Source organism: Lynx canadensis, chromosome B3 (assembly GCF_007474595.2).
Source record: "Lynx canadensis isolate LIC74 chromosome B3, mLynCan4.pri.v2, whole genome shotgun sequence".
Lineage (NCBI taxonomy): Eukaryota > Metazoa > Chordata > Mammalia > Carnivora > Felidae > Lynx > Lynx canadensis.
Window position 1 is genome coordinate 58,220,571 of NC_044308.2, and position 27,674 is coordinate 58,248,244.

At 40.3% G+C, this 27,674-nt stretch overlaps 1 protein-coding gene and 1 non-coding gene across 2 annotated transcripts; one reads left to right on the forward strand and one right to left on the reverse strand.

Annotated features, from left to right (window-relative positions):
- Positions 1-8,323: 8,323 nt before the first annotated feature.
- GATM (glycine amidinotransferase) lies at positions 8,324-25,148 on the forward strand. The gene is given in 12 exon segments (XM_030318305.2): positions 8,324-8,475; positions 9,999-10,196; positions 16,606-16,717; positions 16,720-16,800; positions 17,717-17,907; positions 18,868-18,945; positions 18,948-19,007; positions 19,360-19,534; positions 20,965-21,021; positions 21,482-21,535; positions 21,538-21,597; positions 24,099-25,148. Coding segments are annotated over 12 exon segments (1,248 nt in total). The 5' UTR covers positions 8,324-8,406; the 3' UTR covers positions 24,212-25,148.
- Positions 11,030-11,120, reverse strand: TRNAK-CUU. The gene is given in 2 exon segments: positions 11,030-11,076; positions 11,084-11,120. It is a non-coding gene; the product is annotated as a tRNA-Lys (tRNA).
- Positions 25,149-27,674: the final 2,526 nt, after the last annotated feature.

A 27,674-nucleotide genomic window follows, 5' to 3' on the forward strand; every position in this document is an offset into this window, starting at 1 on the left:
TGAAGAGACTGTCTTTATTCCATTGGATATTCTTTCCTGCTTTGTCAAAGATTAGTTGGTCATACATTTGTGGGTCCATTTCTGGGTTTTCTATTCTGTTCCATTGATCTGAGTGTCTGTTTTTGTACCAGTACCATACTGTCTTGATGATTACAGCTTTTTAACGTGTCTTAAAGTCTGGGAATGTGATGCCTTCAGCTTCGGTTTTCTTTTTCAAGATTGCTTTGGCTATTTAGGGTTTTTTCTGGTTCCATACAAATTTTAGGATTGTTGGTTCTAACTCTGTGAAGAATGCTGGTGTTATTTTGATAAGGATTGCTAAACTGAGTTTGTCCACATGGGTTCATTTATATTAAAATAACTTGACCTTTTTCAAAATAGATCTGTTGCATTATCTACTAACTTCTAAGCAAGTCTCAAATGCTCCTCCAAAAGACAGTAATATTGGTGACAATGTCTCTCACAAGCCCAGTGTTTAATTCTTCAGGAGTAAACTGAAGTTACTGTTTATTTATTTATCTACTCTAAAATGAAATTCTCTCTCAATCATTTAGCTCTAAGGTTACCTTTCATGATTTTTTAAAAGATAAAAGGTGTTTTTACCCCAGTCTTAGGCAATGTATTTATTTATTTATTTTTATTTTTTAATGTTTATTTATTTTTGAGAGAGAGAGAGAGAGGCAGAGAGACAGAGCGTGAGCAGGGGAGAGGCAGAGAGAGGGAGACACAGAATCCAGAGTAGGCTCCAGGCTCTGAGCTGTCAGCACAGAGCCCAACGTGGGGCTCAAACTCACAAACTGTGAGATCATGATCTGAGCCAAAGTCAGCCGCCCAAATGACTGAGCCACCCAGGCACCCCTTTAGGCAATGTATTTAAAGAAGTGTTCCCTCTTTGTATTTGTAAAGAACTATTAATTTTGCCTCATTTGAAAGAAGAATGTTAGTTCCTGTAAATGGGCATCACTTCCTCCCTAAATAAAGGTATTTCACTTTTTTCTGTTCTAAGACAGGTGTTCCAAAGAAGATGTACAAATGGACAATAAGCACATAAAAAGATTATCAACATCACTAGTCATTAGAGAAATGCAAATTAAGCCCACAGTGATAAACTACATCACACCCACTAGGATGGATATAATCAAAAAAGTTGGACATGTAAGTGTTGGTGAGGAGAAACTGGAACCCTCCACATATTGCTGCTGGGAATGCAAAACTGGTGTAGCCACCTCAGAAAACAATTTGCTAGTTCCTCAGAGTGTTACATATGGAGTTAGCATATGATGCAGCAATATCCACAAGAAATCAAAACCTACATCCACACAAAACATTTGTACATGAATAACAGCATTATTTGTAGTAGCAAAAAACAGTACAAATGACCATCAACTGATGAGCAGATAAACAAAATGAGGTATATCTATATAATGGAATAGTATCTGGCCTTAAAAAGGAATGAAGTACTGACATGCTACAATATGGATGAACCTTAAAAACATTCTAAGTGAAAGAAGCCAGACACTAGAGACCATATTTGTATGGTTCCATTTATATCAAATGCTCAGAATAGGCAAATCAATAGATAAAAAGTAGCTTAGTGTCTGCCAGGGGGTAGGAGGGGGAAGAAGGAGGAGTGTGTCTGCTTAATGGGGACAGGATTTCTTGCCGGAATCGTGAAACTGTACTTGAATTCGTGGTGACAGATGAACAAGTAAGTATGTGAGTACTTACATTCACATACTGTAAGTATGTAAAAAGCCATTGACCTTGTACTCTTTAAAAGAGTGAACTTGGGGCGCCTGGGTGGCGCAGTCGGTTAAGCGTCCGACTTCAGCCAGGTCATGATCTCGCGGTCCGGGAGTTCGAGCCCCGCGTCAGGCTCTGGGCTGATGGCTCAGAGCCTGGAGCCTGTTTCCGATTCTGTGTCTCCCTCTCTCTCTGCCCCTCCCCCGTTCATGCTCTGTCTCTCTCTGTCCCAAAAATAAATAAACGTTGAAAAAAAAATTTTTAAAGAGTGAACTTTATGCTCTGTGAATTATATCTCAACAAAGTTGTTACTTATTTTTTTATTTTAAAAAAAATACTGGGGTGAGACCGCAAGAGATGCAGCTGTTTTTCCTGCCATATACTCATGGTATCGAGACACGAACAGATGGCGATGACCTTTGCCTTTTAGTTTAAGTTTAGTTAGGACCTAAAAGAGAATAGTGTTTACTGCTTTTAGATTCCAGAAAGGTATCTGAAGATTGACGTGAAAGAAATAATAAGATTCCTTGGAGCAAACTCTTGACGTTCCTTCTTCAATATTCTTAAAGCCGGATGGGTTTGAGTGCTGACTTAAGCTGAGATTATTTTAAATACTTGGAAAGAGCTGGATTTCACTTAGTTGGAGTTACTGTTTTGCAGTTGTCATCTGATGAAAGAATCCACCTCTAAGACATGCTGGCCAGTAATGACCCAGATGTTGCCAATAAAAATCCTAAAAGGCTTTGTAAGAGAACTGGGCAGAAACTGCCTTCATAAGATTTTGCCACTCATTGGGTATGGAGGACTAGATTAGGAGGAGGAAGCAAAGATGTTTAGAGAGTTCCAAGCTTAAATGATTAGAAAAAGGTACAACCCTTTCTAGGAGGAAGGAGGAAGGGCTGGTGTGAGTTCCACTGCAGACAGACTGAGTTTGAGCTGCTGACAAAATCCCAGTGTAGAAATGGCATTTTTAAAGCTGAGATTATCTAGTGACTAGTGACCATTGCCTTTAACTTCAGATGAGAAATCCCAGGCTGAATGAAGAGAAAATTGGTATCAGAGCTCCCAGGCTACCATTCTGACCTGCAGGTACTTGAAAATGTAGGTCAGGTACCCAGGATAGAAAGTGGTGCTAAAACTACTGGAAATCATCTGAATAGTGGGAATAGCTGAGGTTACGTGAGAGGATTTCCAGAGACATAAAGGATGCTGAAGTCAAAGACTGTAAGATAGTTAGCAAAGAGGGAGGTCCGGTTATTCTAGTCCAGGCTTTCTGAGCAGCACCTCCTTCAGTGAAACATTGATTGAGGACCCGTGTTGTGACAGGCACTGTGCTGGGGATATAGTAGTGGATAAAACAGGCTTCCCACCCCGTTGGAGTGAACAGTCCAGCAAAAGACAGACAGCTAAGAAGGCAATTCCAGAGCAGCAGGAGAGGTGCTGTGAGCTAGGAGAACACGGCATTGTGGTAGCAAGCCAGTCCCGCAGAATTTCAGGGGCAGAAACTGGATTCCATCAGTTCACCCAGAGTTGAGCAGGCAGACAGAAAAGGGAGAACATTGAGAAGAGGAATATACTTTGAGAGCAAGGACTGAATCACACCAGACTGTGAAGGATAAGCTAGAATACTGATGTAAAACTTTACAATGAAAGTTCCACCTTCCCAGCTCTGTCTGTCACTTGTGCTCAGCCTGAAGTGTGAACCCTTTCCCCATGTCAAGGTTTCCAGGAATGATAAGGTTGCTTAGTGAACTCAGAAGCTGGAGGAGGTGAATATTCTAGAAGGATATTCCATCAAAACCCATGAAATTATTCTTGTCCTCAATAGGTATCACCTTTTCAGGGACCAGAATATTCTGATTCCATCCTTAGATAGAGCTGGATGAATAGACTCTGACAAACTGTGCACTCTGGCTTCCTTTTTAAAAGCTCCATTTTGACAATCACACCTCTGTAAATGCAGTCTTTGAAATATTTATTTGCTTAATAGGAAATTCATTCAAATGTTCAAAATTAAAAGTACAATAGGGTATGCAGTTAAAAACCTCCTTCTTGTCCCTGTTCCACAGTGACCCAGGCCCTTGCCCTCCACACAATTTCTGTTATCACTGTTTTGTGTATACAGAGACATTTTATTGATGCAGTCCAATTACTACTTTTTTTTAAATAAACAAAAATTTTTTAAAGTAATCTCTACCCCCAATGTGGGGCTCACAACCCCAAGATCAAGAGTCACATGCTCTACCAACTGAGCCAGCCAGGTGTCCCCCAAATAATACTTTAAAAAATTGCATCTTTCTTTTATTACATTCTAGTCATGAGAATACGCTGTAGTCATCTTGTTTGACTTGAGTAATCCTATCTTTTTCTGATTTAATTTGAGAGATATCCTGTCCCCTAAACTATAAGTACAAATATCTCTCAGAAAGGCTGACTTCTGAAGATAGCTAATTTCATCCACCGTGTGTGTGTGTGTGTGTGTGTGTGTGTGTGTGTGTACACCTGTATTACTAGTTTCACAGAGTACCCATATCTCTTAAGTTCTAGGAACATATTATGACTGCTTCCTATGCACAGATTCTGATGTTAACCATGACAATGAAATAATGAATTCTTACAATAGGCTCTTCTGTTGTTCATTGTGTTGACCCAAAGACTGCACTAGCTTTTTGGGTTTTTTTAATCTCAGGACACATTTCTCAAACTCTGTACTTCATTGGCTGGAACCAGGTAGAGCTGGGTATGGTCCACAAAGCAATGGTAATGAAGGAGAAATTGGAAAGCAGAACAATCTGCCATGCTTCTGATGAGTTTCCTATTCCTTGTCCTTTTATCCCTACATGACCCTAAATCATGCCTCTAGATTAACCTACAAAAGTATACTACTATTAGACATGAATATGCATAACCATTAATTATGAGACCACCAAGATCCTAAAATTATTGGTTCAATAAAAATTATTGGTGTTACACTAACCTATTGCCAAAGAAGGAGAAGAAGACAAGAGTTCACGGTCTATTCCATTTCTTCAGAAAAAAAAAAGCAGTATCTAAACACCAAGGAGTTGCCAGGTATCACCATCAATACTTTGGAGAGTTGGACACACAATATAAGATAAACAAACCAGTATGGAAGGCTTATGCTTCCCATTGATCAAATCAATCTAAAAATTGTTACAGAATATTTTCAAAAGCAATGCATATATCCACACATAAGAAAGAAAAAGAGAGTGAGTTAAGTGCTTTGACTTGCTTTTATAGCAATAGGACTGGTTTGGGTGGCTTTATCCACAAACTTTCCCTTGGATTCCAGGGAGATTAGGATATGTTCTGTGGCTATGAGTCTTTCTTTTTTCTTTTCTTTTTTTTTAAGTTTATTTATTTATTTTAAGAGAGAGAGAGAGAGAGAGAGAGAGAGAGAGAGAGAGGAGGGAATCCCAGGCAGGCTCCATACTGTCAGCGCAGAGCCCAACTCAGGGCTTGATTCCATTCACCTGAGCTGAAATCAAGAGTCAGATGCTTAACCTACTGAGCCACCCAGGCGTCCCATGAAGCTTCTTTTATATAAACCTTAATGACATCTTGGCTTCATTATTTCCAGTCATTTCCAATTCTTACATCTGCAAAATTAAAAGTGTCTTTGATGAATGATATGAGGGTGTCCTCAGATCTCAAACAGAAATGGTATACAGTAATGTCAATACCTTCTGTTATATGTACCTACTATACTTCAGCCTCTACTACAAAGCTGTATTCATCAGGACAGTATGGTATTGGCACAAAAACAGAAACATAGACCAATGGAATAGAATAGAGAACCCAGAATTGTACCCACAAATGTATGGCCAACTAATCTTTGACAAAGCAGGAAAGAATATCCAATGGAAAAAAGACAGTCTCTTAAACAAATGGTGCTGGGAGAACTGGACAGCAACATGCAGAAGAATGAAACTAGACCACTTTCTTACACCATACACAAAAATAAACTCAAAATGGATGAAAGAGCATAGGAAACTATCAAAATCCTAGAGGGAAGGGGAAGGCAAAGGAATTAAAAGTAAGAATGAACTATTGGGACATCATCAAGATAAAAAGCTTCTGCACTGCAAAGGAAACAATCAACAAAACTAAAAGGCAACCGACGAAATGGCAAAAGATATTTGCAAATGACATATTGGACAAAGGGCTAGTATCCAAAATCTATAAAGAACTCACCAAACTCCACACCCAAAAAACAGAGAATCCAGTGAAGAAATGGACAGAAGACATGAATAGACACTTCTCTAAAGAAGACATCCTGATGGCCAACAGGCAAATGAAAAGATGCTCAACGTCACTCCTCATCAGGAAAATACAAATCAAAACCATCCACCTCACTCCAGTCAGAGTGGCTAAAATGAACAAATCAGGAGACTATAGATCCTGGAGAGGATGTGGAGAAATGGGAACCCTCCTGCACTGTTGGTGGGAATGCAAACTGGTGCAGCCGCTCTGGAAAACAGTGTGGAGGTTCCTCAAAAAATTAAAAATAGACCTACCCTATAACCCAGCAATAGCACTGCTAGGAATTTATCCAAGGGATACAGGAGTGCTGATGCATAGGGGCACTTGTACCCCAATGTTTATAGCAGCACTTTAAACAATAGCCAAATTATGGAAAAAGCCTAAATGTCCATCAACTGATGAATGGATAAAGAAGATGTGGTTCATATATTCAATGGAATACTACTTGGCAATGAGAAAGAATCAAATCATGCCATTTGCAGCAATGTGGATGGAACTGGAAGGTATTATGCTGAGTGAAATAAGTCAGTCATAGATGGACAGATATCATATGCTTTCACTCATATGTGGATCTTGAGAAACTGAACCGAAAACCATGGGGGAAGGGAAGGGATAAAAAAAAAGTTACAAACAGAGAGGGAGGGAGGCAAACCACAAGAGACTTAAATACAGAGAACAAACTGAGGGTTGATGGGGGGTGGGGGAGAGGGGAAAATGGGTGATGGGCATTGAGGAGGGCGCTTGTTGGGATGAACACTGGGTGTTGTATGTAAGCCAATTTGACAGTAAATTATATTCATAAAAATTAAAAAAAAAATAAATCCCTTATTGAGGAGTACATCTCTGACCATCACAAGTACATTAGAAAATTAGACTTTCTGCATTTAATTCCTGGGAGAGGTACTTTATAAATTTTGAGAAATATTAGAGATTTGCCAAAACCTTCACTAGAAGTGTGATGCCTTCATTAGAAAGGAGAAGGAATTTGGTTCCAGGTCACAAAGCAAGTTAGTAGCAGAGCTAAGATATGGACCTAGACTTACGGACTCCTTTCACCCTATTATCACATTTGGAGGCCTCCTTATTGTTAGAGCTGGTAAAATATTACCTCATATTCATATAGCTCTTAGGGCCACACCACGTTCCACATGCACAATCTCTCCTTTTGGCCCCTTAACAACCCTGTGTACTAGGGACAATAAATGCAAGTGTTCTCCCTTTGAGGATAAGAAGATTGCTACTCAAGAAGACACATAGTAGTCTATTACAGAGTCAGGACGTGAACCCTGTTCTCCCAATTCCCTCTTCAGGGCTCTTTCTCCCCTGCCATCCTGCTTGTCTGGTGCCTTCCATCAGTGAGCTTTGGAAAACAAGTTTGAGACACCAGAGTTAAAAAGACAGCTTACTAAAAATAAATAATTAGATATTTTGTAGGTACAAAACAAAATACTCAAATCTCTCTGATCCCTTTCCTGCTAGGTTACTTAAATGTTAAACTGAGTTCTCTAGTTTGCACTGTTAGGGAACTTTTCTAAAAAACGTATCCTAATCAAATTGAAACAAAAATTTAAATAAATGAAATGGAAGGGAAGACGAGACTGGGAGGACTACCTCCCTTATATCTGGCTCACTTTTGTCTCTGTTTTCATGATTGAGTTTCTCAAGCCAGGGGCACAAGGCCAACGACTATTTGAAACGTCCAGCATTCCCCCAAACACCGAAAACGCTCATTGGTGGAAAGTGCAGCACCCCGGAGAGTGGAGATAACCTGAGTTCCAGATTTACTCTTCTCCAGTCTCAATCCCGGTGTTGCCTTAAGCCACCTAACCTTTAGGTGGCTTCATTCACTGCAAAATGAGGGGACCGAGCAAACGAGGGGACGGAGTCAGTGCATACAGACGAATTTAACCCTGTGACCGTATTTAACGCTTTACATATGTAATCCAACTGGGCACATTTAAGGTACTTTTAAGTTTACTTCGTCAGAAGTCGCGTGCTGCTCCCCTTCCCCGACGCAGTGGTGGGCCTCCTTCGGCGGGCACGGGTGGGGCTCGGTTGCTGAAGCCAGTCGGCCGATTGACAAGCTAAAAAAAAGCAAACACCGGGGGCTTGACCAGGTGCCACCGGCAGTCCCCTAACAGTTCCTAACTCGGGGCGGCCCAGCTCGCGGGCCAGCGCCACCCCACCCCCCCCCCCCCGCCCCGCCACCTGTTCCCAGCAGCCAATGGGGCGCGCGGGAGGTGGAGGGGCGGGGCGAGACTACAAAAGGCAGAGGGCCGCGCGCCCCGACACCTCCTGCTGGCGAGCTCTCGGGAGGCTCGGACCGACGCGGCCGAGCACCGGGAACATTCCGCTCGTGGACCAGCCAGGCGCGGAGCGATGCTGCGGGTGCGGTGTCTGCGCGGCGGGAGCCGCGGCGCCGAGGCGGTGCACTACATCGGTTCTCGGGTGCGTGCGCCGCCCATCTCTGCCGGCGGCCGCGTGCGCGCCTTCCCTCACTTTCCCCAGCCGGCATTGCTTGACAATGGTCCTCTGCTGCCCTTTGAATGCTCAGCTTCGAGAGCCTTTGCTGGCTGCCGGGAGCTGGGCGGTGCCCCTGGGAAAGCGGGACACGTTTTGGGGCCACACCCCGTGGGCACAGTTGCTCTCTGCGCACCTCCGGCCACGGTGGCCGTCAATGCAGGGGGCACCGCCCTCCCACCAGCACTGGGTTCGCTCCAAGGAGCTTCCGGCCCGGGGTGAGGGGCTGGGGGTGACACGTGACTTTTCTTAATACAAGGATCGAGTTATTGGGGTGCAGTGCCGGGGGTGGGCATAGAGTTGGAGAGCCTTCGGGGAAATGCGTGTGATGTGGGTGGGCAGGAGAGGAGGCAAAGTGAGAATCTGGGAAGGAGAGGGAGCAAGCAGGCCCACTCCAAGAGGAACATGGAGTCCTGAGTCGAGAGAGGAGCAAGTTCAGTCTGTAGCCAGACTTTCTGCCGATCCCCCACCCTCTTCTTGCCTGGTATGTAAGCTTGTGCTTGCAGACCCTCCCTGGCTCCTAGGACAGGAATAGCAGGGCAGTTTGGCTCCCTCCCGCAACTGCTTCCAGAACAGCTGTCACTCTCCCTCTTCCTTTGGTCCCCACCCTGGCTCCTCTCCTGCCTCCTTCCTAAGGCATTTAACGGAGTAGGATATAGATGGGAGGTTGGGGTGGGGCGGTGGGGGGGAGGGCAGTTGAAGTTTGCTCACTGGGTAAGGGACTCCCCTGTTCTAGATTTTATAGGCCCTGTATTTTCAAAAGTCTTTTTGAAGTCCTTAGTTCTCCTTTCTTGTTTACATTTGTGCTTGGGTTAATCCTTATCTTGGCTAGGATACTCTGGACCATCTGTAAAATGAAGCAGATGGCACTTGGTCATTGTCAGAATTGAAGTGCCAAAGAGTGTGAAGTGTGTGAGCAATGCAAAATTTTTAGTTGAAGCTGATTATCTGAAAAATAAGGTTGTGTATGCTTCTATATTATAACTTGGGGGGGGGGTTCTAATATTGATGACTTTTAATACTGAAGGGGAAAGGAGGCTACTTCCTCTAGCTGGACTTGGCAGGGAGATATGGAGTAGCTTTCTGTGGCTTTATAGGGATGGGGTGACCCATCATCTGCTGAAGGGTTGCTTAAAGCTTGATTAAAACTTGTTTGCAGAAATCCACTCTGAGATACAAATGGGGGGGGTGATCACTGGGGACAGAATCTTCTGAGTGGCTTTAAAGAGTTATGCCAATTAATATGATAGATAAAAGGATAATGTACAAACAAGAAGGTAAAACTATGACCCCACTAGCCAACTATATACTACCTAACATCTTGGTTTACTTTCTCCTAAAGGGTTTTAAATGTCTATGTTATGTGGGGTTTCATTCCACCTCTACTTCCTCACCCCTCTCACCAAGTACTGTATGGGACTACGTAATAATCTTTTTTTTGTTCTTGGAAGCTTGGAAGAACCTTAACAGGATGGGTGCAGCGAACTTTCCAGAGCACCCAGGCAGCCTGTGCAGCTGACGATAAGGCCACTGATCCTCTGCCCAAGGACTGCCCTGTCTCCTCTTACAATGAATGGGACCCCTTAGAGGAAGTGATCGTGGGCAGAGCTGAAAATGCCTGTGTTCCACCGTTCACCGTGGAAGTGAAGGTAAAGCAAGGATGTTCACATGTCTGAAGGGGGTTCTCTCCTCACCTTGTGCAGGCTGGCTTCTGCTTCCATTCTCCTCTATAACTGCTTTCACTGCAGCCTACTCCACCCCTCTGAAATCCAGCCGTGATTTTAATTATCTTACTTGAAGTCTCTGCAAGTGTTTGGTGCTATTTACACAAATAACCCCTTCCTTCCGATTCTGACAGACCTTATCTGGGGATGTAGTACTTTCACTATGCCTCACATCTTCCTGTCTGTAATGTTGGGTTTGAGCAGGATTTCACTCTGGCCCTCTTCTAGCTGTTCTCACAGCTTTGGCTCCTGCCTCCACTCTGGTCCAGATCTCTCTCCAGGCCAACATGTTAAATTCCTTGCTGGGTATGTCATGGGACCTCAAACCTGGCACATCTTGAGTTCAACTGCCAGCCACTCTGTTAAACTGGACCCTTCTCATTCCTTCCTTTTCATTTTTGGCATTCCTCTTCACTCACGCTGAAACATCAAAGAATCACCTCTGATTTCTCCTTCAGTCAGGTCCTCCACATCCTTTTTCTAAGATCTAACCAGTCTTTTGTCAAAAGCAACCTTGCCTCCATCCCTCTGCTGCTCCCTTTGGTCAGGATCTCATCTACTGCCTATTGCAGTTAACTCTTCATTGGTCTCCCTCATTTGCTTTTCTCTCCAAACCACCTTCCAGCTTCTATAAGAGTGAGTTTTTTAAATTTTCTTATAAGTGAGAGAGAGAGAGAGAGAGAGAGAGAGAGAGCGCATGTGAGCAAGAGAGAGGAGCAGAGAAAGAGAATCTTAAGCAGGCTCCATGCTAAGTGCAGAGCCTGAGGTGGGGCTTGAACCCACGACCCAGGGATCATGACCTGAGCCAAAATCAAGAGTCAGAAGCTCAACCAACTGAGCCACCCAGGCACCCCTCAGGGTGATTTTTTTTAAACCAAAATTCAGTTATGTTGCTCATCCTGCTCCTATCATTCCTCTATTTCCCAATCTTCGACGTGTTCCCTCCCCCCCATACTGCTCCAGATAAAGTTCTCATGGTACTCAAGATCATTCACAATCTGGTTCTTATCTGCCTTTCCAGGACTCTCCATTTGAGTCATTCGTTCATCTTAGAGATGTGTTAGAAAGACAGGTTAGCAGATGCCCATTCCTATTTGGGTTCCTCTCTGCTCTAATATTTCACCCTGGTTTGCAGAAGACTGTAAGATAATGATACAAGCAGCCAAACTACACTGTTCCCCAAACAATCCTCATGCCTTTGCTCTTACTCAGGACTCTTCCACCTATGTGCCTGTACCTCTCTTGTCTACAGCTTTTTTTTCTTTTACTTTTTTTTTCTTTTTTTTTTTCTTTTCGAGAGACAGAGAAAGAGAGATAGTGGGGGGGGGGGGTAGAAAGAGGGAGACACAGAATCTGAAGCAGGGTTGAGGCTGTGAGCTATCAGCAGCACAGAGCCCGATGCGGGGCTGGAACCCACAAACAATGAGATCACGACCTGAGCCAAAGCTGGACACCTAACCGACTGAGACACCCAGATACCCCTTTTGTCTGTAGTTTAAACCTACCCCCCCTCTTACTACCACATAGCTCTGATGGTACCTTCCACAAAGCCTTTCAGTGTTTCCCTGGCAACACGTAATATCTCTCTTTTAAAAACTCCTAGTGTTATCTGTGATATTCCTAAGGCCAGGCCTCTGTGGGTTGGTGTTCAGGTTGCATCCTGAATAAGGGAGTGCCATCCACATTGCAGACACAACTTGAGCTTCTGTTAATAATGGGTTACTGGGGCGCCTGGGTGGCGCAGTCGGTTAAGCGTCCGACTTCAGCCAGGTCACGATCTCGCAGTCCGTGAGTTCGAGCCCCGCGTCAGGCTCTGGGCTGATGGCTCAGAGCCTGGAGCCTGTTTCTGATTCTGTGTCTCCCTCTCTCTCTGCCCCTCCCCCGTTCATGCTCTGTCTCTCTCTGTCCCAAAAATAAATAAACGTTGAAAAAAAAAATTAAAAAAAAAAATAATGGGTTACAAATATATCTTCAATGTACTTAATTCTTCTTGAATATTTACATTTTTATTTATAACATGGATTAAGGAAATAAATTCTGTTACATCATTATCATCATCCTCAGAAATGTTGCTGCGGTATACCAGGGCTCCAGAGGTATCAGCACATAAGAACTTGCTTTCTATTGAGACAGATAAGATGGTCATATAGAAACAAAGATTAAAGCTAAGTATCTTATGCTAACCAACTAACAGTTGAATTGAATGTCAGGAGAGCAACAACCAAATGCTGGATAGTTAGGAAGTCTTCTTGAAGAAAATGATTCTTTAGACCTTGAAGACAGGGTAATAGAAAAAGTAATAACTTCTTCTAATTGTTGTGAAACTACCTTTGGTTCTGATATTTGAAATTTGATGAACAGATTAATTTATGTATCATCCACATATTTTAGAAAGGCGTGATCTTTTTAAGTCTTTTCTTGCAGAGAAGTCCCATCCCTAAACCATTTTACTTGGGTGGAATTAATTTCAAATTCAAGCAATAGTTTACCCTTTTACTTGTCTATGAAATTGTTGACTTCTGTACTATGTGATCTTATGAAAACAGACATGATTCTCAGACATGAGTTTGAGTTCTCTGTCATTTGTGGGACGTGTAGCAGGCTGAAGTCAGGAGACCAAGACTGAATTATGTATTTGATTAAAAAGCTTGATACTAGTCTTGGCTAATCAGCTCTTTGACCTTGCGCAAGATTCCACAAATTTCTGGGCCTCAATAAAGTGAAGATATTAAGAGGTTTGCTATCTACCTAACAAGATTAAACTGAAGGGAAAAGGTTACATGCTAAGTATTTCAAGGGACAAAACCACACTTCATTACTGTTGCATCAATTTAGTTTTACATTACAAAAGTAATGTAAATGTGATGATTGCAGATATTACTAGCTTTAGCAGTATTGATTTTATTCATATGTCTGGTTATTTCTGCTTTATGCCACATACTGAACTAGGCATTGAGGGAGAGAATATTAAAGACATGCATGGCCCCTAGAAAGCAAGGCCTTAAGTAAGAGAGAAAGATGATTCAGATGTATTAATCAGTTTGGGAACAATGAAAGATAAAATTATGTATTAAACTGTTTATAGGCAATTAGAGCATAAGACATATAGAAGACAAAAGGGCTAAAGAAATTTTATGGGAGTAAGGAATGTAGTTGTCAGGGAGCACAGTTTTTAAAAGCTCTGAAGCATTTTATTCTGTAAAATATAATGAATACTTTCCATCAAATATTTAGTTTTTGTTTTGCTTTGTCTTTTTTAAATAAAGCTCTTGAGAAAGAACCTTTTATAAATATAAAGTCATTCAAGGTTAATGTAATATAAGTTTGCACCTGGATACATAAGAAGTTTCTATTGATATTTCTTAGCCTTCCAAAGATGGTATTTAAAATTCATTTGGCAAAACTCCCCGAAGGGTTTTAGGCTCTGAAAACCTATAAAGTTTCTAGGAGTGCAGCCACATCTCTGCAAAGGATTATTAAAACATCACATGCTAAGCATTTAATATAGTGTTTTTATCTTGCAGACACTTGGTAAATGTTGCTAACTCATTTAGCAGGGTTACAAAGGAAGTGTAAATAATTTCCAATTATCTCTTAGAAAATGTAATGCGCCTTGATCATTTGGACTTTGTCCAACCTTAGCCACAGTATTCATTACACAGGAAACTCACACTTGTTCAAATAGCTGTTTTTCCCCAGGAAAGTTTAGTTTATATTTACCAAGGCAAGCTTCATTCTGCACAGTTACACAGAATACTTTGGAATGTGTCTGGCAGGACAACATGGCTATGCGTCTGCTGTGACCCAGTGTTACATTTTTCAAAGGCTTCTTGTCCTTTCGTGGACTGTAAGAGATGTGCCTGGCATGAGAAGGAGAACGTGGTGAATGGATGAGTAGTACCACGATGTGTCTGAGAAGAATATAAAGAGTCATTATTATCCTCTCCTTCTAGTGGCTGCTGCAGGACTTCCTAGGAGAAGAAAACAGTGGAATGCTTTTGTTTTAAAAAGAGTAGATTGATCTTAAAAAGTATGCAAATTAATACTGATAATTTGACACTGATAATATTTTTCACAGGCCAGAAATTGAGCCTGTTGTTTTCCTATAGATCTTCAAAAGTAAAGCAAGTAACTAATCATTTAGACAAGGATTAGCAAACTTTTTCTGTATAAGGCCAGATAGTAAATATTTTAGGCTTTGCAGACCATAGGTTTCTGTCACAACCACTCAACTGTCAACTCTGCCAGTGTAGTACAAAAGCAACCCCAGACAGTATGTAAATGAGTGAGTGTGCCTGTGTTCCCATAGAACTTGTATTTACTTAAAAAAATCTGGCCATGGATTTTAGTTTGTCAACCCTTGTTTTAGAGCCTCACTGGCATGCTCCATGTTTGTTAAAGACATGTTTTTGAGATTCCTTCCTTCTCAAGCAGGCTCAGCTCCAGCCTAACGGATATGAACTTACGTACCCAAACTAACAAGAGGCTGGTCTGCCTCCATATGTGTGATATTTATCAGACTGAGGTGGAAATGGAAGTAGAGACAGAAAATCTGGAAAAGACATCATCTTTGACATTAACGACCTAGACATCTACACACTCTGTCTCATCCAGTTCCCTTCTTCATAGCACTTACCACTATCTGAAATTGTCTGATTTGTGATGGAAACCTTATCTGACATGATCAGGACTGGTAGTTAATCAGTTATATAAGGAAGTATTTTTTAAACTTAAAATATATCGATGTATATCACTTTGCCAATCTTTTGATGAAAGGCCAAGGTTTTTTCTTAGCATATGGATCTTCCGATTGGAATTCTACTTCATCTGTCTTGATAAATTACATCCATATACATCATCTACATTTCCCAATGTATTTCTTTAAATTGGTAACTTTGGCCCATGCACAACAATCTGAATGAAGAATCCTTCTACATTTTTATATTTTTGGAAACCAATATTTTATAGTTGTTATGCTTACCCTAATCATCAGTCATTTTTTTTTATAAATTAAGCCTTTGTAAAGCATTTAACTGTTTTTCATTCAGTTGTCTCTTAAAATGCAATATGACCCTTGGACACTTTCTAAATGTTAAGGATTTTTTTCAGCTGCCACAAGTGTGTGAATTCATTTAGCAGATCACTTTCTTCTATGACAAAAGGGCTTGAAGCAATATGAGAACTGGATAGACTGGGGAGGGGAGAAGTGTGATTGTGGGGGGACATGTCTGCAGGGGAGGATAGGAGTACCAAAAGTAGACTTACACTGCTGCACCATATTGCCAGGTGCTAATTCTGTTGAATGAGAAAATCAATAATGGGTTTTTAAGAGAACAAAGAATGTTTGAGAGCATGTCCCTAATTTTAAGGGGGCAGTGTCCCTATTTTCCCACAAAATATCTTGAAGTGCTGTTTTTCTAGATAGAATTCTGGGATGCATGGATAGCATAATTTTATCAAGTACAAATATACTTTTGTTCTCTTATGCTCTTTTGTTTGTTCTCTGATTTCATTGAGGACTAACAGAGCACCTGGGTCCTGTGCTGTCTCTGAAGCTTATAAAAACTGGTCCAAGAAGATTCCAAGCCATCTGAGGGCAGACATGCTGTGAATGGTAGGGCATGAGATTTCAGGCAAAAGAGAGCAAAAGGTCTCAAAAACATCAAGGAGGGGCGCCTGGGTGGTGCAGTCGGTTTAAGCGTCCGACTTCAGCCAGGTCACGATCTCGCGGTCCGGGAGTTCGAGCCCCGCGTCAGGCCTCTGGGCTGATGCTCAGAGCCTGGAGCCTGTTCTGATTCTGTGTCTCCCTCTCTCTCTGCCCCTCCCCCGTTCATGCTCTGTCTCTCTCTGTCCAAAATAATAAACGTTGAAAAAATAAAAAAAAAAATTAAATTAAATTAAAAAACATCAAGGAAATTTAGAATTTTTTTTTAATTTTAAAAAATGTTTATTTATTTTTGAGAGACAGAGCACAAGCAGGGTAGGGGCAGAGAGAGAGGGAGAGAGAATACCAAGCAAGCTCCATACTTGCCAGCCAGAGCCCAACGTGGGGCTAGAACTCACAAACAGTGAGATCATGACCTAGGCTGAACTCAAGAGTGGCCGCTTAATCAACTGAGCCACCCAGGTGCCCCAGAAATTTAGAATTTTTCATTCAACAAATACTGGGTTTTTTCCTAGAGAGTCAGTGTGCTCAGTACTGGGGATCAACACTAAACAAGACATGGTCTTTGTCTCATTGCCACTAAGTTATACAAATCATGTTCACTGCCTATGCCCCATCATGAGTTGTATTTTTCTCCTAAGTATTACACTTAATTTCTTCTGCTTCTAGGCCAACACATATGAAAAGTACTGGCCATTTTACCAGAAGCACGGAGGCCATTATTTTCCCAAAGATCATTTGAAAAAGGCTGTTACTGAAATTGAAGAGATGTGCAATATTTTAAAATGGAAGGAGTGACAGTGAGGAGGCCTGACCTCATTGACTGGTCGTTGAAGTATAAAACTCCTGATTTTGAGTCTACGGGTAAGTGATGTTGGATACCTAAACTGCTAGTCTTAATTTATAATTTCTTTCCTAATATGTAAGGAGAAAACTCAGATAATTTCTCAGAGATTCCTTTCTTTTAATAATCCTTAGAAACTTTAGAGATTGTTTAGGAACAGATGGTTCTTTTTGATACGATTGAGATGCCCATATTCTAAACTCCATTATAAATCAGAATCTTCTTGAAAGAAGTTTTTCTAAACGCTGTGGTCATTTCCTTTCATAAGAATGGTGGATTCCATTTAATTTTTCCCTCAAGTACAGAAGTTAAGGGGGGGAACAGAAACATTCCCATTTTAGTTTTAACTGGCATTACTACAAGACTGTTCTTGTGCCTGAGTTCAGTGTTCTAATTTACAGTGCTAGAAATGGTCCTTGGCCCAATTTTTATCTTATGGTACTGATATTCCCTGAAGAACTCTGTTTCTGTGTAAGAAAGGAGCTTACAAAAGTGTGAAGACTTGGTGGTTCTAGATCTATGAACAAGGACCTTATTACTCATGCTTTCCTTCTTACTCCCTTCCCTTCCCTTCCTTCCCTTTCTTCCTTCCTCCTTTCCGTCCTTCATTCCTTCTTGCTGGTTTTCTCTTTCTTTCTTTCTTTCTCTTCCTTCCTTCCTTTTTCTTTTTCTCTTTCTTTCTTTCTTTCTTCTCTTTCTTTCTTTTTCTTTCTTTTTTTCTTTCTTTCTTTCCTAGCTTTGCCATCCCCACACAGAATGTTCATGATAGCACTATAGTATATATCACCCATATATTTTTCCACTTGCATAGAACCATACACATACACATGCATATAGGTTTTTTTGTAATTTTTTTTTAACCAAAAACTGGATTCTATTACATAGACTTTTCTGTCTTGCATTACTGGGGTTGTGTGTAACTTTTTGGTCTGATAGGTTTATATGGTGCGATGCCTCGAGATATCCTGATAGTTGTGGGAAATGAGATTATCGAGGCTCCCATGGCATGGCGTGCCCGCTTCTTTGAGTACCGGGCATACCGGTCAATTATCAAAGACTACTTCCACCGTGGCGCCAAGTGGACAACGGCTCCTAAACCAACAATGGCTGATAAGCTTTATGATGAGGTAAGACCCTAATTATAGGTGAGCCTATTAGTAAATTTCTCAATAATCCACAGAAAATGACAGAGATTCTCTGATACCTTGTATTTAGTATTCATTTCAGAAACTGAGAGTATCACCTACATTTTTAAAAAAATGATGATTTTATAATGAAAATAAGATAAATAATATTATGACAATAATAGTAATTGTAATAATAGCTAATACTTATCTGGTGCTTACTGTGTGCTAGGCCTTGAGCTAAGCGCCTTTATACATCCTCAGTCCTATTATTCTTCACAAACCCTCTGAGGGAGTAGCATCAATCATTTCCCTTACCGGGAGGATAACTTGCCTAAAGGCACACAGCTATTCATTGGTGGAAACAAAAGTCAGTATAGTGAACTCCATTCTCTTTTCCAGAAAAACAGTTTGGTTTACAGGCCAAATTCACAGTAAAAGGAAGTATATGTCCCTTGTTAGGTCATTTATTATTTGATCATTTATAGAAGAAAAAAAATTAAAAATTCTGTTTTAAAGACAATAAGTTGTGAATTCATTCCACCACACCAAATCAAATTTGGCAGGGATGCCTGGCATCTCATTTTATGGTATGAGATAGGCTCAGGACCAAATTCCTTTTCTAAAAGAACAGAATGACTTCATCCTGTTGTGTTTCAATATTGTAGATAGCTACATAAATCAATGCATGGGTCACGGAATATTTTCAGAACATTACTACCTCTGTGCCACTTGCTTCTAAGTATCAGGACATTACTGCCATGCCTAGTTTTTGGTTTTATGTCAGTTTGTTTTGATTTAGTTAGCAGGGGCCTACATCTTCCCCATGCATGTTTTAGTCTAAAACAGGGTAGTAGTATTTTGGGGAAATGATGATGTTAATTAATTTTCTTAGTAATGAATGCCCATAAATACTTTCCTATGAGCCAATTCATTGTATGTATTCATTCTTGTTCCAATCAGAATTACCCTATCCATTCTGTAGAAGACAGACACAAATTGGCTGCTCAGGGAAAGTTTGTGACGACTGAGTTTCGAGCCATGCCTTTGATGCTGCTGACTTCATTAGAGCTGGAAGAGATATTTTTGCACAGAGAAGCCAGGTCAATAAAAGCTGCCTCTTAAATTTCACACTTTATTATTCTACCTTTAATTTATTATTTTATTACATTCTTTACTTATAAATTATTGTATTTATTTATTTTATGAAAATATTTCATCTTAAATATTTTTATTTTATCTTTATTAGTTTTTATTTTTTAAAGTTTATTTATTTCGAGAGAGAGAGCATGAGAGTGGGGCTTGATCTCATGAACCATGAGATCATGACCTGAGCCGAAATCAAGAGTCGGACACTTAACTGACTGAGCCACCAGGTGCCCCATCCTAAATATTTTAGTTATCTAAATACAGAACCAAATCTGTATAGATTTAGGTCTTCCTTTTCATTTTTAGGTTACCAACTATCTAGGCATTGAATGGATGCGTAGGCATCTTGCTCCAGACTACAGAGTGCATATCATCTCCCTTTAAAGACCCAATCCAATGCATATTGATGCCACCTTCAATATCATTGGACCTGGTCTTGTGCTTTCCAACCCTGATCCGACCGTTTGTCATCAGGTAAGGACATTCTTAAAACTCTGGAAAAGCAATAATCTAACAACTGACGTAATTACCACTTCTATTTTAAGTATTTCCATAGCTTCTAATTGTTCTAAATAACAAATTCAGCAATGCTCAACATTATGATGATCAAACATTGGATTGCCTATGGTGGATTCACTACAAGATATCCAACACTCACAAATGTACATAGTAGCTATGGTAATTAGCATAGTGTCATCAGACTTTGACTTTACTGCTTGCTGCTTTCAAAGCCTCAAGTTTGTGTGTCTGTGTGTTTTTATTGAACAGTGTATTATCCCTAACTTGCAGCCAAGAGGCCACAGAAGCTAAGTTGCAAACAGAATGGTCCCTGCATGGGCTGGGCAATGCCACGGGGCAGAGGGTGTCTTCCTCCCTCTCCAGTGGGTCAGGACCCCTTTGGCCAGCCCCACCTTGCAGGGAGGAGCAGAGCTGTTGCCCTGCATCTGGTCTGTCCCTGTCACCTGCAGCCTCCTACTTCTACTTGCCCCCTCCTACTTCCAGTTGGGTGGTGAGTGTTATTTGGTAGGTAGGCTGCAGTACACCACTATTTTACCATGTCACTGTTCATTTCTTTTTTTTTTTTTTAAGTTTATTTATTTTAATAGAGAGAGAGAGAGGCAGGAAAGGGGCAGAGAGAGAGAGGGAGAGAGAGAGAATCCTGAGCAGGCTCTATACCAGCACCCCTAGCCCAATGCGGGGTTTAAACTTACACACCATGGGATCATCCATGAGCCAAAACCAAGAGTCGATGCTCAACTGACTGAGCCACCGAGGTGCCCCTCACTGTCATTATATTCCATAGGTTTATATCAATGACCAAGATTATTTACTGTTTCATTTTTAATATAATTTGTTGATGTACTAAGTGAGTATATGACCATAGGGATGACTAGGTTATAATAGGTCACTAAGGATAATTATGGTTTGGAAGTACGTCCATAACATCTGTCTTCATGCCATGGTCATAGATACAAAGTGATGGACTATGGGTTTACCATAGTCACATTTTTGTTTTCTTATAACTAAAGAGTTAGGAAATATTTTCATTTTATTAATGGGAATTTTTCAAGGAAAGTATCTTCAGTATTTTAAGATCTCTGAAACTTGAATAAAGCATGAGAATATTTTTAAAAGCTTTACCATTTCTGTTACTTTTTTTTTTTTTTTTTACCTTTAACCTGGCAATAGGGGGCTTTTATGCACATTTTTAATTGGGCTTCAGACAAAATCATTTCAAATGTTTGAAAATTTAAATTTCTTTATTTTGGCAATTGAAAAGACAGCATCTCAAAAAGAATTATAATCACAAGGGCTATCAGAGATTAAGAATGATAAGAATAGCATATGTGGATTTAAACTTCTTTGGGGTTTATTTTTTGTTTGTTTGTTTTTTTGGTCTTGCAGATTGATCTTTCAAGAAAGCAGGATGGACCATAGTTACTCCTCCAATACCGGTCATCCCAGATGGTATGTTTACTGTTATACACTCACAGACCAACATGAGTACTTCATGACTAAGGACCCTTTCATCTATAGACAGCAGCCCAAATTTTAGCACTTTAGTGAAAATGTTTCCCCAGGAAGGAGCAACTAGCACTTGGGCCTATAGGTACAAGAGAAAGGCTGGGATTTATATTTTCAACTTCTTCCATAGAAACTGAAAGCAAGAAGATGAGAAAAATCAGTAAAACATCACATAAAGCAAGAAATGATTTTTTAAAGAAAACAAGGTGAAATCCAAATGTGTAATGGGTTATAGATTGAATCATAACATTTATAGATAAATTGTCTTAAGATTAAAATAAAACTTCTCAGGGAAGTGAACTACTGAAAGAATGGAGTTCACTTTAATATTCTTTACTTTGGAAATCCTTGCTTTAAACAAAATGGTTAGCAGACATGATTTAACAGTTGTTGCTGTTTTTAGATCACCCACTCTGGATGTCATCCAAATGGCTTTCCATGAATGTCTTAATGCTAGATGAAAACGTGTCATGGTGGATGCCAATGAAGTCCCAATTCAAAAGATGTTTGAAAAGCTGGGTATGTATGGTAAATGAAACATGTTGTCATACATGAAAGTGTTGAACCAGAAGAACGAAGAAATTACATGATAGGTCTGGTTCAATTTCTGTTCCTTTTGGAGGTATCAAGTTATTATTTCACACATGCACGGTATTTTTAACAATCATAATCTTCAAAAGGTTGGAGCTGCATTCCAGTCTTCTCAGACACCCCCTTAGCAATAAGTTTATCAATCTTCTATGATTTATCTAACCTCCTGGTGCCCATGTATGAAGAATTACTCCTTTGAGATGAGCATATAGATTATGAAGTCCTTCTACAACTAAGAGATTGAATCATTAAGGGTCCTTTAAAAGTAATTTAATTGTCATTACATATTTAAAGGACTTATAAGGGTACAGATATAGATGTGATTCATATGTGTGATAAGCACAATGAACAAAGTAATGACATGCAGTAGAGGGTGTCAGTAATCATTCAGCTTTTTTTAAAGAAAGTACTGATGCTTTATTTTATTTTTATTATTATTTATTTATTTATTTTGAGGGGGGAGGGGCAGAGAGAGAGGTAGAGAGAGAACCCTAAGCAGGCTCTGCACTGCCAGCACAGAGCCCGACGGGGGCTCGATCCCGTGAACCGTGAGATCATGACCTGTGCTGAAATCAAGAGTCAGATGCTTAACTGACTGTGCCACCCAGGTGCCCCTTTGAAAATAAGAATCAGTTTTGCTTGGGTGGGAGTTTACCTATCCTGATATTCAAAATTTAAAACAGTTATTCTAACACTATTGAGAAACTGTTGAAAGAAAGGATGTTCATATGGCTATTACATAGAGTACAGAAGTATGTGTTTTTATCACTCTTCACATAAATGATGTATCCTAAGTGTCAAATAAAGCCAGGCAGTATAAATTTTTTTTTTTCAACGTTTATTTATTTTTGGGACAGAGAGAGACAGAGCATGAACGGGGGAGGGGCAGAGAGAGAGGGAGACACAGAATCCGAACAGGCTCCAGGCTCTGAGCTGTCAGCCCAGAGCCTGACGCGGGGCTCGAACTCACGGACCGCGAGATCGTGACCTGGCTGAAGTCAGACGCTTAACCGACTGCGCCATCCAGGCGCCCCAAGCCAGGCAGTATATACTTGTTGAAAGCGAGTCATGTTTTAATTCATGTCTCATATTTCAGGTATACTACTCAGAAGAAAGTATTTGCCCCCTTGACATATCCCTCTTTAATGTGGTATCTGTTCAAAAGGATTGGCCTGTCAATTGTAGATTGATCCCAATCAATGATTTGATGTCTAATGCTATGCCACTTTTTTTTATGGCTTTCATTAAATAGCTCAACTGCTTGGGTTCAGTTTCTTTGTCCATTAAGATTTTATTGTTTCTCAATATAAAATACTATTAAGAACCAAATATATGATTTATAATTTTATTTTATAATTTTAGGCACAGGTAACTTGTTAAAGCAAACTTTATCAAGCAACTGGATCCTCTCCAATTCAGGATGAAAATGGCTCTAGCCATCTGAATAAGACAGATATGTCTGTCCTATCAGGACACATACTTGTGTTTAAAAGCCTACTCCTGGGGCGCCTGGGTGGCGCAGTCGGTTAAGCGTCGACTTCAGCCAGGTCACGATCTCGCGGTCCGTGAGTTCGAGGCCCCGCGTCAGGCACTGGGCTGATGGCTCAGAGCCTGGAGCCTGTTTCCAATTCTGTGTCTCCCTCTCTCTCTGCCCCTCCCCCGTCATGCTCTGTCTCTCTCTGTCCCAAAAATAAATTAAAAAAACGTTGGAAAAAAAAAAAAAAAAGCTACTCCTTACCCAAGCCCACTCCTTACCCCTTCGAAACCCTATTCTTACTCTCCAAAACCCTGCCCAGTCTCACTTTCTTAGGAAAGTCTTTTCTGATGGCTCCTGCTGCCTTCCTTCCCTAAATATACCAGTGGACTCTTTTGTGACTCTATAGCTATCTTTCCCCTCAAAATAATGAGTTTCTTGAGGGAAGAGAGTAGATTTTCTTTTTAAAACCCCATTTACTGAACACAACAGATTTCTTTCTAAATACCACTGGTTGACTAGGCCAATGCACATCATAACCACATCAGTATAAATGGTGCCAGATTAAACTAATTGTCTGAGTGGATTTGGCACCTGTATGACCATACAACCCAGCATATTAAAATACAAGCTCTGTTCTGTTTTCTTAAGGTAGCCTCATAAAGTTAATCCTGTCAGATACATCCACTTATCCAACCTGTTGACTTGTGAATTGTCAATAGAATGAAATAGACTTCACAGTCACTGCTGACTTTGTGGTGAAGATTTTATATTAGCAGTGGAATAGATTAGATGAAATAGAATTGGTGACAATACAGTTGGAAGACTGTTTGGGGTTGGGATAGACGTTGAGGATTAGAGACACAGGATTCCTACCCGTCTTTAGGCTTACTTACTATAGGAGAATCTTCACGGGAGTCCATCTAACTGACCACATGTCTCTCTTTTGATGCAGGTATCAGTACTATCAAGGTTAACATCCGTAATGCCAATTCCCTGGGAGGAGGCTTCCACTGCTGGACCTGCGATGTCCGGCGCCGAGGCACCCTGCAGTCCTACTTTGACTGACCGGGCCTGACAGTGCTTGCGACTTGGCCTCAGATAAATCTAGGAAGCTTAGGGATAAGGTTGATTCTCCCACTTTAAGAAGTGCATGAACTGTAGTGCTTTAAACAATCATATCTTTAACAGGGGTCTTAAGCCTGGTTTATTTTTATTACTTTTCTTTGATATAAGGAAAATAACTTGTGCTAGGTCTTACTCTCTACTCCTAAATTTATTTACAATTTGGCTTCAAGTATAAACATTTGGTGAATGTGTATTAAGACAAAAATTAGTCATTTCAGTAACTTGGCCACTAATATTTAACCATCTACCTCTGTTTTTAATTTTCTTTCCAAAAGGCAGCTTGAAAAGTTGGTCCTAATCTTATTTTTTTTCCTTTTTTCCAGACTTGTGAATGTTTGTATCACTTCTTTTTTCTAAATGAGAGAAAGACTTAGAATGTATACAGATCTAAGCAGAAACAGATAATTGTCTCTTTTTTCTAATAAGGAATTTTTAGTAATTCAAAAATTTTCATCTTTAAAAGATAACCTAGACTATGCAAACATTTTAAGTGAATTTCCCATAAATGTTTTTAATATTCTTATTTCAACATTGGTAATATTTGCTACTAAAAGCATTTTCATAAAACTTACCTCATTTCAAGTGATGTAGTTTAATCCTTTTCTCTGTCCAAATTTTACAGAAATATTTAGTGCAATAGGTTATAACTATCAGTTCCAATTCTAAATTTTGCTATCCAGTATCTAGTGGATACATTGCTTCTTTGATAATCTAAGCTTGGTTTACAGATGTGAAAATTATTTAAAGCACAGACTTTAAAAGCATTAAAATAACTAATGGAGGTAAAACCTACATGCAATGTAAAATAATTTTAATGTTGGGTTGTACATGTATTTTTATTCTAATAAACTTTTATGTTACAGAATTGATTCCATTAGAGTTTAGCATCGGTTTAATTATTTTAAACCTAACTAAATTATAAGAATGTGCCTTTAGGGACATAATTCTAATGCTCTGAAATAACATATTTATCCCCGGTAGATAATTTAAACTTAATACTTGTATTCAGAAATGTTTAGCAGAGTCAGATTTCATTCATTCAAAAATATCTGAATATCTTCTGAATATAAGGGACTAATCCTAGCCCTAAAAGTCTCTGTTCTCAAGATGCTAAATGTCTTGACTCATGACAAATCTGGGGGGGGTGGGAGGGTGGGCAAGATGTACTCTGAAGTGAGTCATAGGTTTCAGCCTTGCTTGGTGCCAACAGCGTAGGCTCCTTTGTGTTTTGCTGTCCTTTTTCATACACCACAGAACACCTATCAGTTCTGTACTTGGACTAAGAAATCCATCTGATCCTGTAGATTGACGCACACCTAGGGTATATATTCCCAGGTCTAAATACCACTCAGCAGTTCTATTCCATACCTCTCCACATTATCCTCCGTGGCTATTCCAGACCTTCACTGTGTTCTCTTATCTGATCTTAATGTTTCATTTCTCATGGAGAAAATAAAAGCTATCAAGTGTCAGTTCCCTCAGCTTTCCTGCCCCAGTCCCCTGCAGATTTATTTGTGATTTGCATTCACTGGTTAAAGTCCTTTCTCTCCTCGCCTTTATGGCTCAACTTCTAAAGGGAAAGGTCAGAACTTCATCTCCTCACTGTCTCTGCTTCTCAACCCTCTACAAAGAGACACTTCTTTCACTGCTGCAGAAAATGAGGTAAACCTTCTGACCAGGTCCAACCTATACGACTATCCTTTGACTGCAGTCTTTCCTTCAGGAATTTGCTTTATCAGTTATCATCATTTATGTAACTCCAGCTTCTCTGTGTGTATGCTTGTTATTTTATCCTCTCAGCAAATAGTCATACTGAAAATAATTTCAAAATAAAAATGATTCCTCTGGCAACTTCAGTTTCTTTAAAGCTAAGCTTCTAGAAAGAATTTATCTACAATCTCTACTTTTTCACCTTTTATTTACCCCTTAATCTCCTGCTGTCTGATTTCTACCTTATCACTGCAATGTACTAATATCCCTGACCTGACCTCTCAAGTGCTATTTCTAGTGGACATCAGTCAGGTCTTACGGACCATTCCTTTAAATGTTTCTCCTCATTTGGAGTTTTGTGATACCTCTCTCTCTCTCTCTCTTCTGATTTTCAAACTCCATCACTGGATTGTCTTTCTTCTACCCTTAAGAGGCCCTGTCCTTGAGCCTTTTCTCCTCTCCCAGGTCCTCCTAGGTGATCTCATCTGCACATAGGCCTTCCCCTCCCACATATCCCCTAATAACCCCCAGGGGCTATGTAGACATGCCTACAATCTCTAGTCTAGACATTAACCTGAACTCTAGGTCCTGTTCTCCGTGGTCTGTGGACATTATCTGAATGTGCAAAGGTTATCGCAGGCACAACACAATTAATCACAACTGACTCAGTTGACCAAGCCTTGACTTCTCCTCATCTTGTCCTTTTCATTGGCTCTTTGCATTGTTATTAAATAAAACAATTATTTCAATAAAGATAGCTCAATTGAGAAGTTTAATAAAATCTCTATTTAGATCCTATGATGCTGCTTGTGGGTGTGCTGTCTTGTCAGGGTTGTGGAGGAAAACAGAAGCAGCCTTGTCTCCATCAGTGCTATCAGATTTCCTTTCTAGCTGCCATCTACCACTCCTGCAACACAGTGGCTTCTCTGTGACCTGTAGCAGGCAGAAGGGCCACCATGTGCTGCTACAGATGTCAGATTTCCAGATCATGCCAACAATTTTGGGATTACCAATCTTCTTGGGGAATCCCAATCCCCTTTCTAATTCACTGTCTAGAGGAACAGCTATGCATATTAGGACAAACCAATTGTCACAAAAAATGAACTTAATTTCAAATACAAAAGATGACGGGAGCCTGGGTGGCTCAGTTGGTTAAGCATCCGACTTCGGCTCAGGTCATGATCTCTTGGTCCGTGAGTTCGAGCCCCACGTCAGGCTCTGGGCTGACAGCTCGGAGCCTGGAGCCTGTTTCGGATTCTGTGTCTCCCTCTCTCTCTGCCCCTCCCCCTTCATCCTCTGTCTCTCTCTGTCTCAAAAATAAATAAACATTTTACAAAAAATTTTTTCAAATACAAAAGTGAATTGACGCTGTAGAGAGGTCTGGTTCCAAATACAAAGCAAGCTATTCCTTTTGGGAATAGCCTTTTTATAATAAAGCTCATGGATTGACAGTTACAGTGTGTTAACTTGTTTCTACACAGGAAACATCACCCAATGGTTCAGGAGAATATAAAAACACACTACCTCAAAATTTTTTGGTCAACTTTTGGGATGCATAGGATCTTTTTTTTCTTTTCTTTTTTTTTTGTGAGAAATTAAAATAATACAAAAATACTCCATTGTCCATCACTTAGCACACTAATAGTAACAATTAAATGCGGTTTGATTGCTAAAGATTCATCAGACTCAAAAT